This window comes from Acomys minous (genome assembly GCF_964271855.1).
Source record: "Acomys minous genome assembly, chromosome: 3".
NCBI classification, from domain to species: domain Eukaryota; kingdom Metazoa; phylum Chordata; class Mammalia; order Rodentia; family Muridae; genus Acomys; species Acomys minous.
Window position 1 is genome coordinate 147,724,000 of NC_140485.1, and position 12,975 is coordinate 147,736,974.

Here is a 12,975-nt window from a genome sequence, read left to right on the forward strand (position 1 = left end):
CTAAATGCCATATACTGTAGCTCCCTGAGGGTTTTGAAGACCACTATCTCTAGATATCTGAATTTCTTGTTTCTAGTTATTTGCTATGTGTTCAACCTAGGAAGCATTTTCTGTAATTAACTAAACTGGTACCTAACAAGACCACAAGTTTGATCAACTGACCATTAACTTGCATTTCTTAATTATTCTAAACTGTTTGCAATAGTATCTTTCAAAGGGACTAGAACTTCACATTGCATTTTTAAAGATTACATAGGTATAATACCAAAATATAACCATATTTTTGTACCAATATTCAAAGATCTATACCAACATTAATTTGTATCAATATACAAAGATCTGTACCAATGTAAGCCTTTCCTAGTGGTAGCTTTGTAGTTTAAGAGTAGATTCAGTAATCTACCTTTCTCCCTACTATCCCTATATTATTTCTACACCTTTCCTTCCCCTTTTTAAGTAAAAAGGAAAGATTTTAACTCTACAGCAGTAAAACTATTTACAATAATGAAGTTATTTCTGCCAAGCTTTCCACAATGGTCAGCTTGGTTGTTTTGGGCAGTCTTAGGATTAAGTGTTTTTGAGTTCAAAGTTCTGTAAAACGTTAACATCAGTGTCCTGTGAACTCAGCAGTGTGAACGTCCTGAGGAGTTCGTAGTCCAATCTTTGAGTGCTATTGTCATCTTAGTGTTATTCCTGTCTAGGTAAAAGACAGCAGTCAATTCAAAGTGTCCACTGTTTGCACAGCAGAAGAGACATGGGGCAGTTTTGCCAGAGGTAGCATTACCAAAATCTAGGTGGATCCCTTGTTGTGGGACCCATCATCTTCTTGGAGCCCTAAAAAACTGTTAGAAATGGGGGAAAGTTAAACATTTTAAATGCCATATTCAGCAGATCCCCGAAAGGCTTAAAGACTATAATCTAATAATTACATCTGAGGTACACAACCTTTGTTCCTTGTTACTCGCTTCAGACCCAAACTTTCTTTGTGTATTCCAGTTCTAGTTTGATGGATTTATTTTTTTCCTTTAAGGCCTCTATCATTTTAATAACCTCAGATTTGAAATCCGTCTCTTGTGTATTGGCTGAGATAGTATCTCCAGGGCTTGTTGTGATGGCGGGTCTGCAGGCTTCTGGTGGTATCAAATGGTCCTGGGGATTGTTGCTGTGTTCTTACGCTGACCTCTTCCCATTTTGATGTCTCTGCTTGGAGTGTGTGCCCAGTGTCTGTTTGGACATTGGAACTTTCCGTGGATTTGCTGGGTGACCTAAATCAGATCCACTTGTGAGGGCATGTAGTGGCTGCTTAGAAACCAGGCACTCTCTTAGTAGCTTTTCTGGGTGACCTGAGATCAGATCCACTTGTGATCCCAATTGTGGGGTCTGCACAGTGCTTGAACCCACAGACACTGGTGATTTTGCAGTCCCCAACTAGCTCTTTGCCCCAGGGAGTTCAAGAGCTGCTGGCCAGCCAGGTGTGTGACACTAGCCTCCAGAGGCTATGTGCCCATTTCTGTAGGGACTGGGGACTTTGTGGTTTTGCTCGGTGGCCAGACCCTAACCCAACCATGCACCTCAAAATTTTGACCCCTCTCACCTGTGGGTTACCAGAGTTGGTGTTTTGTGCTTCTCAGATTGGTCCTTAGGTTGTTGAATAATCACTGCTGTCCTGCTGATCAAGTAAGGTATTAGGCACCGCCATCTTGGATTCCCCAAATTTATTTTTTATTGTTTTAAAATATATTATTATTTTGTAAGTATATGTATATATATATATATATATATATATATATATATATGTATGTATGTATGTATGTATGTATCTCTCTGTGTATAGGTATGTGCACATGAGTGGAACAACTACAAGGCCAAAAATGTCAGCTTCCCTAGAGCTGAAAGTACAGCTGATTGTGAACCACATCAATGTGCTTGAGTCCTCCAGAAGCTTGTATGCACCATTGTCCCACCTCCTGCTTCTTACTGTTTGTATGTTGATGCATATATCTGTTTATGTATATGTATCTGTCTGTCTGTGGGTGTGTGTGCATGGGTTTGGGGGACAATTCGGAGTCCTCTGCAAAAGCAGTGTGTGAGTGCTCTTAACTCTCTCCTAATATACTTTTAAGAAGAATATCAATGCTTCTCAAAGTATTTCACAAAATAAAAAGGGAAGTAGTACTATCAAACTCTTTTTATAAAATGTGTTAAAGATACAATCTTAATAAGATGTAGGTCACTCTTCCTGGAGAACATAGATGCAAAAATTCTTGAAAAAGTACTTAAAAACAAAATTGTTCATGCAACAATATCAAACTGGCTTCATTCCTCACATTCAGGAATCCTTTAATATACACAAGTCAGTAGATAAAACGTATAATACAAAGGGACTCAGGGGCAGAAGTCACATGGCCATCTCAAAAGGTATAGAAAAGTTTTTACAAAATCCAACACCATTTCATATTAAAATCCAAGAAGAGAGACAGGCACCAGAAAATGGAGTGTCTAGCTTATCTCTATGGAGCATTAACATACATGTTTATCAGGTGTGCACTTGTCTGTCTCTGAGTGTGGAGAGCCACAGATAGCAGCGCCACCTGCTGCTTCCCCGGCGCAATGCGTCCCTTTTTGCACATGCGCAGTGCGCCAGCCCTTTATGCGCATGCCTGAAGGCATAGCGTGAGGTGGCGTGATCCGAATGCACCAACCAAGAGCGACAACATGGCAGTCTCTTATAGGACCAGGCACACTATAAAGGTTCTGTGGGAGCTTTTCCCGGGGTCACTCCGGTAGTCCAGGATCCTGAATAAAACTGCTGCGAGAAGAGTTCCCAGTGTTGGTGTCTTTCCTGCTGGTCGGGGGCGGCATCAACATTTTGGTGGCCCGTACAGGGAATCTCAGAACTTGCGGCAGCCAGGGCAAGTTCCCGGTCAGTGGGACATAACTGTTAAGTTCTCAGGCTTTGAGACAATAAAGTTCCGGGGCTTGGACAAAATGGGGAATTAAGTTCCCATTAAGTGGGACATAATTGTTAAGTTCTCAGGCTTTGAGACAATAAAGTTCCGGGACTCAGACAAAATGGAGAATTATATTTTGGGGAAAGTGAAAGAGGAACGGTTTAAAGGGGACGATTCTGGCCCCGAGGACGAAGAATTAGAGGAGTTGGCTGAACAGCTAGATAGCATTATTATACCAAAAAAGAAGGGGATCAAGATTACACAGCCTTCAGCTCCTGAACTAGAACCACCTGAATCTCCAGGCGGAATAAGACCCCTGCCCCATATACCAGGGGGAGGTAGGTCTGCCTGTCCTGAGGTATGGAGGCAATTTCATTTGCAAAATGCCCCTCATTGTTACCCAGTTTTTCAGAATGCACAAGGGAATCGTTATCACAAACCCTTGGATTTTAAAATTGTCCAAAGACTGGCTGAGTCTGTTCATGCTTATGGCACGACTGCAGCCTTTGTTATGGTGCAGTTGGAGTCCCTAGGGAGATATTGCATGACACCCTCAGATTGGCAAAATTTAGCACGAGCCTGCCTTTCACCTGGCGCCTATTTAGATTGGAAAGCTTATTACATTGAGTTCTCAGCTGAGCAGGCAACTGCCAATGCAGCTAACAGACAACCAGCATGGGACCAGGATACGCTTATGGGGCAGGAACGTTTCGCTAACCAACAGACAGGATCCGGTGCAAGTTTTTGAGCAAATTAATTCTATTGGCACAAGGGCATGGAAAGCCCTTCCTAAACGAGGGGAAGTATCTGGAAATCTCACAGAAATTAATCAAGGAGGCAATGAAATATTTGCCGACTTTGTGGCCAGATTAGTTGATGCCGCTGGAAAGATCTTCGGCGACCCAGATACTGCAATGCCTTTGATAAAACAACTTATTTTTGAGCAATGTACCAAGGAGTGTAGACAAGCTATAAATCCATACAAACATAAATCTTTAGATGTGTGGTTAAAGATCTGCAGAGAGATAGGAGGACCATTATCAAATGTAGGATTGGCTGCAGCCGTGATGCAGGCAGCCCAAGGAAGGAATAGAAATGGAATTACTGGTCCTCAAAATTGCTTCAAGTGTGGCAAAGAAGGACATTTCAGATGCCAGTGTCCCAGGGGGATTAATCAGAATAGTCAAAATCCTCCTCCACGTACACCTGGCCTCTGTCCCAAATGCAAGAAAGGAAATCATTGGGCTAATGAATGCCGGTCAGTAAAAGACATTAATGGTCAACCACTAGCAGCAGGATTTAGGGGAGCATGGCCAAAAAACGGGACACGGGGCCCTCGTCCTCAGGGCCCTCAAATATATGGGGCAATGGAGGAGACCAGAGCTCCAGAATGGTGGCCGAGTCTGCATTCTCCCATAGAATGGGAACGCCCCAGAGAGCTATTAGAGGGAGCGCAGGCCTTGACCTCTGTTCCACCACCAGACTCGTACTGAGCCCACAAATGGGGCCTCAGTTGGTAGTCACTGATTTCACTGGCCCTCTACCAAAAGACACAGTGGGACTACTAATTGGCTGTATTTCTACTACATTGCAAGGCCTTATTAACATTCCAGGCTCCATGACACAGCCTGAGTATAGGTGGGGAATCTTGTCGGGTTTTCCAAAACATACAACCGCAATTTTCCCTAGAATCTTCACCACCAATGTTTTGTTAACAAAAGAGATTGCACCTGATACAGAAAATATGGGCTTTCCCCTTAAGGGAAGTTTATGTTTTCAGATTATTAACTTGTCTAGCAGTCTCTCCCAGTATCTTGCAGGTAACTGGAGCAGAAGCCTGGATAGTCCCCTGCAGGAACTGCGTCTCTCCCTAGTGCACATCAATTCTACACGAACTGACGTCTCCATGGTCTCTGGGCTGTCGCAGTGGTTCCAGAACACCTTCTCTCATCTGCAGGAATGGGCGGGAATAAGAGCTTTGACAGTGTGTCTGGTCCTTGTCAGTTGCCTAGCACTCTGGTGCATATGCAGGATGCACGCCCACCAACATCGCACGCAGGCCTCTATGATACAAGCATTTGCTGCACTGGAGGCTGGGCAATCTCCTCAAATGTGGCTTGGCATGATAGAGAAGTAGTCAGTGATGGTTATAGATCCTCCGTGCACTTGGCGGACCAAGGCCATGACACTAATGTGCTTCCGTTTCCCCTTCCTTGCCATGGTGAGAATGGCATATACTCAGATATTGCCTGCCGTAAGGCATGGGCACCTGCAAGGGGTGTAGGACGAGGTACCGCAGGGGAAGGACCCTATTGTCTGACTCTGAGTCCCCCGAGAAGTAAACCTGATTGCATAGAGGTTGATGTCAGAAACTGTCTTGTTCGCTGTATGTTGGGGATGCCCACAGACAGCAGATCAGGACCCCCCTCTCCTCCTCAAAAAGACATCTTGGCAGGCCAATGTGGCCCCAGGTGGATCAGGTCAATGCTTCCCCCCTCTGGTTAATGCCCGCTCCCTTTGGGGACCCAAGCTCTCCTGTATATGATGGATCCATCTACCTCCTTTTCTAATAAAGAGAGGGAGGAGAAGAAGATGTTGAAGAAGAAGAAGTTGGGGATGGGCTACATGGCCAGTGTTCAACCATCTTGTCAGTCTATTTCTCCAGTGCAGGGGGGACAACCTACCAGGCATTCTCTATGCCACTTGCTCAAAATGTAATGAATAAGGGGGAACTGTGGAGAGCCACAGATAGCAGCGCCCCCTGCTGCTTCCCTGGCGCAATGCGCCCTCTTTTTTGCGCATGCGCAGTGAGCAAGCTCCTTATGCACATGCCTGAAGGTATAGCGTGAGGTGGCGTGATCCAAACACACCAACCAAGAGTGACAACGTGGCAGTCTCTGATAGGACAGGCACACTATAAAGGTTCTGTGGGAGCTTTTCCCGGGGTCACTCTGGTAGTCCAGGATCCTGAATAAAACTGCTGCGAGAAGAGTTCCCGATGTTGGTGTCTTTCCTGCTGGTTGGGGGCGGCATCGACATTTGAGGAATGGCCGGAGCATATGTCAAGGGATACAATAAATTTTTTTTTCCAGATAGGAACAGACACCCAAAGCATCCCTCTGTGGCTAGCCAGGAATATGAGAGTTCGCATGATCCTGGATGCCCACTCTCACCTAACCCATCTGCTGGTTGATATTTCCTAGTTTGTTGATCAATACTATAGAAACCAGCCTGTTCAAGACCAGGTCACAGACAGAGGTAATGGAGAGACTTGTGGTAATGAGACTCTAGTGCAATGGGAAGACACAGCAGAGGTAGCTCTTCATCTGTAGGTGGAACAGGTGGCTCTCTTACTTTCTCTTATGACTGGGAAGAGATGATTTCCCAGGGGTGCTCAGTGGGTATCATGTATATACTGCTCCACTTCATCTTTGTTTTCATAACAAGGCCACTTCCCTGACCATGAAGCTCTGCCTTGTATGTGGCTGATTAAGTATTCACTACTCTCTTCAAATTCCTCCATCATTTGGTTAAATGGTACCTGAAGAGGGGTCCCTCTCTGGGACTCTTTCAATGGTGAATCCAGATGTGCTGCCCAATTTATGAACATTTCCCCATAGAATGATACCTTCTTTGACAATATTTTCACCTCTGCTTCTTCGTGTATTTAGGTTTCCTTTAGAAAACCTACCTTATGCAGGTCACTAGTAATAGGCTCCTGTGTAAATGGCAACAGTTAACTGAGTGAATTAGGAAGTATCCTCTGGTGTTCATAATGGTAACATAAGATTCCAGTTATAAATATGTACCCTGATAAAATTGGGGGAAACATATTTAAACAGCTTCTTCCATAATTATATCTAAATTATCCTTCCCTATGACAGTTGGTGCCTGGTTTGGGAGGAAGTGGGTCTCTGAGGCTGAGTTCCGGGCCCAGCCACCATGCTTGCTCCCACTGTGTCACTGTGGGCTCTTCCCTTAGGCTGTGTCTTGAGGAATGAAACAAATAAAAGATTTTTTTTTTATTATTTTCACTTTCTATTCTATTCTAAAGTCATCACTTGTATGTGTTTGTTTTCTTTTGTTTTTCTGCCCATCTCCTGTCCTGAGTGAATGATAAATGAATAAAGTAAACCTAGTTGCTATTAATTTATGGAGGAAAACCAACATAGATTAATTTTTTCTTTTTTGGTATTTTGTAATTTATATTAAGCCTATGTAGTATTTAGGACCAAAAGTTTCCATGACAATATTCATAATTATGGAGGTTGGATGTGTAACTCTTAAAAATGAAACACCAAGAAATAGTTAACATTTTCATGTCTTGAACATGTGAGTATCAATGTAAAACATTTTAGAAAAGCTGATAATGCATATATGTGAGACAATAAACTATTAAAATCTGTAGTCTGATATGTCACTAACTCATTCCTTAAACCAATATAAACTGCTAATCATGCCACCTGCAGAAGAATGTTCTTTATTGCAAGCAATGCCATTATGTCTGCTGAAGTGGGATCTCCTTTCGCTCTCATCCACTCTCGGAAGGTCGGGGGCTTCCAAAGTATTTCACAAATTCTATTTGGATCTAAGGAGTAACCCAAAATGAAGGTTGGTGAATAATATTGTTTGTCATATGCTTAAAAGTTTGAATTTTAAACATATTTAGAAATATTTAAAATATAGCTGTTAATTGGAAATTCTATAGCATATAATAAGCAAAAATGATCTATTTCCTGTTTTATTTCTCACTATTGCCTTTAGTTTAGATCCCTAACAAAACACATCTCTGAGCTTTTCCTTGAGTTCCTTATGCAGATTCTAAACAAGTGCGCGTAGGCCTCATGATCTATACATATGGAGGCATGTTTTATTATATTGAGCAGTAGAGACCAACCTCATTCCCTTGGAAACTAAGTATCATGTAATTCTCAGTCTTGCTAAGCATGCTTCCTAGTCATCGTCTCTGATGTGCCACGCCCCACCAGCTTCTCCTGCATCCATCACCTTACTCTGCTGTGCACGCAGCGAGGACAAAGCTGTGGATTTGTTGCCCTTTTACACACCTTGAACTTCAACAGAGTTTTTGCATGGCACTGAGAGTTTCTACAACAAAGACAAACTGAATGGAAATGAATTAAAATAATCTTCTGACAATTATGTAATATATTCTTCCCTGATAATATGCTCCATATTACCTAGCAGCTCCAGTGATCTCTTGTTTCACTGTCTAGTCTCTATTAATTTTTTTTTATATTTTATTCTAATTTTATTAAAAATAAGGTTTTCAGTCATTGCTAACATTTTGAATAGTGCTGGTATGCAACAATGCCTCCTATAGGGCCCAGCTATTTGAAGTTGTTGATAAACAAACCAAGTCATATTAACACAGTTAATCTGAAACATTTGAAAATAAAAGGAATTTGTCAATAGCAGGGAGCATGGTAAAGAGGAACATTAATTTTATTTTCAAGCTAGTGTGATGAATTGACTAACCCATTTAATGTCATATAACAATCTCCTCTGAATCTTGTGACAAATTTTCATTTAGCTTACACACTTGTCTTCTATTTATGTAGCATTTATTTTCCCATGCATTCATTTTTTAATTAACTTTTTTATTAATTTATTCTTGTTACATCTCAATGGTTCAGTGGTTAAGAGCACCACCTGTTCTTCCAAAGGCTAGTCTCTGTTATGAGTCTTAGATCTGACTCACTGATAAAACTGAATCAGAGTGTAACATCTAAGAAATTATTTAAAGGTGTATAGCAAGAGATTAAGATTTTCTTTTTTTTTTTTTTTTTTTTTTTTTTTTTTTGGTTTTTTGAGACAGGGTTTCTCTGTGTAGCCTTGGCTGTCCTGAACTCGCTTTGTAGACCAGGATGGCCTCGAACTCACAGTGATCCACCTGCCTCTGCCTCCCAAGTGCTGGGATTAAAGGCGTGCACCACCACGCCCGGCCTAAGATTTTCTTTTTAAAATTTATCTATTTATTTAATTATTTGAGACAGGATCTCACTCTGTAGCCCTGGATGGCTTGGAACTCCCTATACTGACCAGCCTGACCTCGAACTCACAGAAATCCCTTTGCCTCTCGCTTCTGAGAGCTAGTATTAAAGGTGTGGACCATTATGCCCAGCCTCAGATTTAATGCCTTTACTGAGGCTAGAGAGCTGCTATGAGATATATTTGTTGAAGTCAATGTCTCTGTTTTCTGAGGTGTGTTTTACCAAGGTAGTTTATGGATTTATTAACAGCAACTCAAAGTTAACTAAGACAATACTAAATATCACAACTTTTAAAAGTGACAGATGCAGACAGCCCAGTATTTCCAAAGCCTACACTCCATGTTTCCTTAAAGAAACCGCACAACTGTGGTGCGCTCACCACTATCTGAGCATGACTATGACAGTACCCTGCTTTATTTCTCTTTCCACACAGTTCTAAAGATGATTAGCATCCCACAAGGAGTTTAATTATCATTTCTTTTTCATATGACTTGACAATGTTTATAATGCTGACCATGCAATTTAAAATTTAAAGGGACATCCTAGAAGCAAGGGAAAAGGAAAAGTAATGTCTAATGTTCTCTGAAATAGAAAAACCACACACTTGAAAGATATATTTTTTTTTAAAAAAACACAAACATTAAAAATGAGCCCCAGTACTTGGTAATTGACCTGGTTCTGTGAACTAGAAAATATAAAATGGTAATAAAGCATAGACCCATACACTGCCAGGCATTCTCCTATTTCATGCAAGACAATCAAAGCAAAAATTCTAAGTATGAAGCTCTGTATAATACAGAAGTAATGGCAGCTTATTTAGATTCAGTAACAGCCTAAAGTCTCTGAAATAATCTGCTGCCCCACAAGCACCTGCCTCGGGAGCTCTGTCCCTTGACTGAGCAGGCTTGGTAATAATCACAATAATCAAAGAGACTCGAGAGGAAAAACTGTGAGATTTATTTTGGTGAATCAAGCAACTCAAATAGTTTCGTGTTCCCATATGAACCAAGATATGAATGGCTAGGACACTGAAGGACAGACCTTACTGAGTTGCTCATAGATCTAAGTCATTTAATATTTATTGCTTTCTTCAAAATTATAGGTTTTCACAGCTCCTCCTGTTGAGTATTTTATAAAAGCAGTAGTTTAACAGCTTTATAGTTAAAAATAAAAGTTAAAAAAATTCCACCTCTGAGGGCAAATTTTAATCCCCATGCATATAATCACATATATTTTGGTACCTAAATTAAAAATAAGATTCAGCTTATCACTTTAGAAATCTAATCATACTTTAAATCTGATTCTTAATTTAAAGTTATTTCAGAGTTTTGAGTTTTTGATTGCCCCTAATTTTCAACTTTTGAAATCGAAAATTCCAAACATTTTCTACTTAAAGTTAGTTGTCCAAAGTAATAACACAAGAACACGTGATGAAATAAAGATTCAGTTTGCTATTTTTACATGTAGGTATATAAACTGATGAAAAGACAGAACAAACAAAAAATGTTTTACCTTTCACCAACTAACCTTTTACTTTGTTCAGTTGGGATCTGTAATAAAGATAAAATTAAATTTACACATAACAAATATGTATAGGCAATGTTCACATTGAGTCACTTAGAAAAAAATGTTCAAAATACTTTTCCTAACCCTGCCCTGCCTTAGTGTTGCTGAGACAAGTTCTCATCGTGTGGCCTGGAGCTCACTGTGCAGACCAAGCCTCGGATTCAGGAGGTCGCCTGCCTCTGCCTCCCGAGTGCTGGGATTAAAAGCCTGCGCCACCACGCCCAGCCGCCTCTGCCTCTTAAGCGCTGGGGTTAGAGCCTGCGTCATCATGCCGGCATCAACACAGTTTCCTTACATAACAATCATGTAAGTCACATATGCTACAAAGGCTGCGAATTTGGCAAAGGAAGAGATTATGGAAGAGCTGGCCCTAAAACTGTATTTCTTTATTTTTTAAAAAGATTTATTTGTTTATTTATTTTTATTTATATGAGTGCTCTATCTGCATATATGCCTGCATGCCAGAAAAGGGCACCAGATCTTATAGATGGTTGCTGGGAATTGAACTCTGGAAGAGCAGACAGTACTCTTAACAACTGAGCCAGCTCTCCAGTCCAGAGCTGTACTTCCTAATTAAAAGTCTATAGCTTTTAAAAGGTAATTTTAGTAGATAAAATTTATTTTAAATGTATCTATTACTATATGATTTGTTTATCATGCTAATATAATAACATAATGGTACTTTTAAATTTTATTTTATTTTATTTTAAATGTATATTGAGAATGCATACTGCAATATTTATTGAGGTATCTGATCAAACTGAAACCTGTGCCCCAACAAGTGGGATTTTATTAATAGATGAATTCCTTTGAACAGTAATGGGTATTTTTCTGCAACATAGATTTGATGTTAAGTTTTACTCTAGGCCTGAATATCACCTAATTTTGCTTCTTTCATATGAACATCTTTACTCACCTGCAGCAAGACTTCTGACCATTCACCGAACTGACTTACTTTTTTTTATTAGACACTTTGTTAGCTTGCTTCTCTAAGTTTCCTTCAAGTTAAATGTGACAAGTGGAAAGTTCCTCAGGTCAGTCCTAAGTGCTGAGGCTGAATGCTGTACCCAAAGCCACTTGTAAAGACTCTATATGCACCACCACACCTTTAATCTCAGCGCTTGGGGAGGCAGGCAGATCTCGGAGAATTCAAGGCCAGCGTGGTCTACAAAATGAGTCCAAGACAGCCAAGGCTACACAGAGAAACCCTGTCTACAAGCAAGCAAACAAACAAAGATTCCATATGCCAGGACACATGATTATAACAGCAGATAAGTCTCTCCAACAGACTGGCCCTGGTTTACTGTCAGGGATGCCCTGGTATGATCAAGCTATTTCACACTTAGTGTCTGTTGTAAGAGTCAAGCAGGGCACTAATATGACACAATGGTTTTCATACAGCCACTTACAGATTGGGGCCAAGCTAAAAAGCACCAGCAAAACCATGCAGTACAGTGTTACACAGTGCTCACAACATGAATAAGCAGTTTGTGAACACTCTGCCATTTTATACTCACTAACTCTTTAAAGTGTTACTATATCCCATTAACAGATTGCCAGATAATTGTTTTCAGTTCCTGACAGAAATAATGGCAATCCTGGCCCCTTACTTAATTTAAACACTATAAATTTTGATACATTACACCTTTACCTAAAATCTTTTTGTGGCTCCTCCTGTTGAGGATTGGAAGCCAAACTATTAAACTTAGTGCTCAATTCAATCTACTTTCAGCATGCAGCCTCTCAACAGATGACCGTGCTCTCAGCCTGGTATTCATACCAGTGATGGAGTCTTCTCATGTCTTGGTATGGTCTTGCCATAACCAACAAGGCATTAAAGAATGAAGCTTTTCTAATGCAGGGGTTATGGTGAGATTGAGCGTATGTCACTTCCAAGATCTAGCGTGTCTCAGTGCCTCTCATCTCTCTGACTTTGCCTTTGCGTTGTTGCTGCTTTTTCAGAATTTGTGAAGCTGTGAAGAAAGTGTTTCAAGGATAGCCTTCTGTGATATTTTCCTGGCACTCTCACAACCTCCAGGAGGATGTACATACATTATCTCTCAAGTTTGATTTAAAAGCTGAGTTAATCTAACTTGGTAAAAACAATAGTTTAATAGTTTTATAATTAAAATTAAAAGTTATAAAAATTCCACCTGTAAGGACAATTTTTAATTCCAATGCATTTCTCTAAACTGCTGGTGTTTTAGGCTCTAATTGTATAGGAAAACATAAAAACTAGTAGATCTACGGTAGTAGAAGAGTATACTAGAAACAGGACAATTAATACCATAACATCAAAGAATGAGAGGAAGTGTAGAAAATCCATTTATTTCTTAAATGAAAATTTAAGGCTTTTAACTAGAAATAATATAACAAATTTCATAAAATCTCACCATACAGAGAAAAATCAGTTAACATTTTTATGTATTAACTTTGAAATTATTTCT

At 40.4% G+C, this 12,975-nt stretch overlaps 1 protein-coding gene across 3 annotated transcripts in view; it reads right to left on the reverse strand.

Moving 5' to 3' along the window:
• Positions 1-7,407: 7,407 nt before the first annotated feature.
• Positions 7,408-12,975, reverse strand: part of LOC311593606 (coiled-coil domain-containing protein 7-like) — a 53,121-nt gene continuing 47,553 nt past the window's right edge. Inside the window, exons 17-18 of one of the 3 annotated variants that reach the window (XM_084774951.1) lie at positions 10,490-10,512; positions 7,408-7,539 (exon numbers count right to left, since the gene is read on the reverse strand). In XM_084774951.1, the coding sequence (XP_084631077.1) occupies positions 7,530-7,539; positions 10,490-10,512 (33 nt within the window). In that variant the 3' untranslated portion in view covers positions 7,408-7,529. Of the gene's footprint in view, positions 7,540-10,474; positions 10,513-12,975 lie in introns of all 3 variants that reach the window. The other 2 variants (XM_084774950.1, XM_084774949.1) reach the window with 2 other exon arrangements.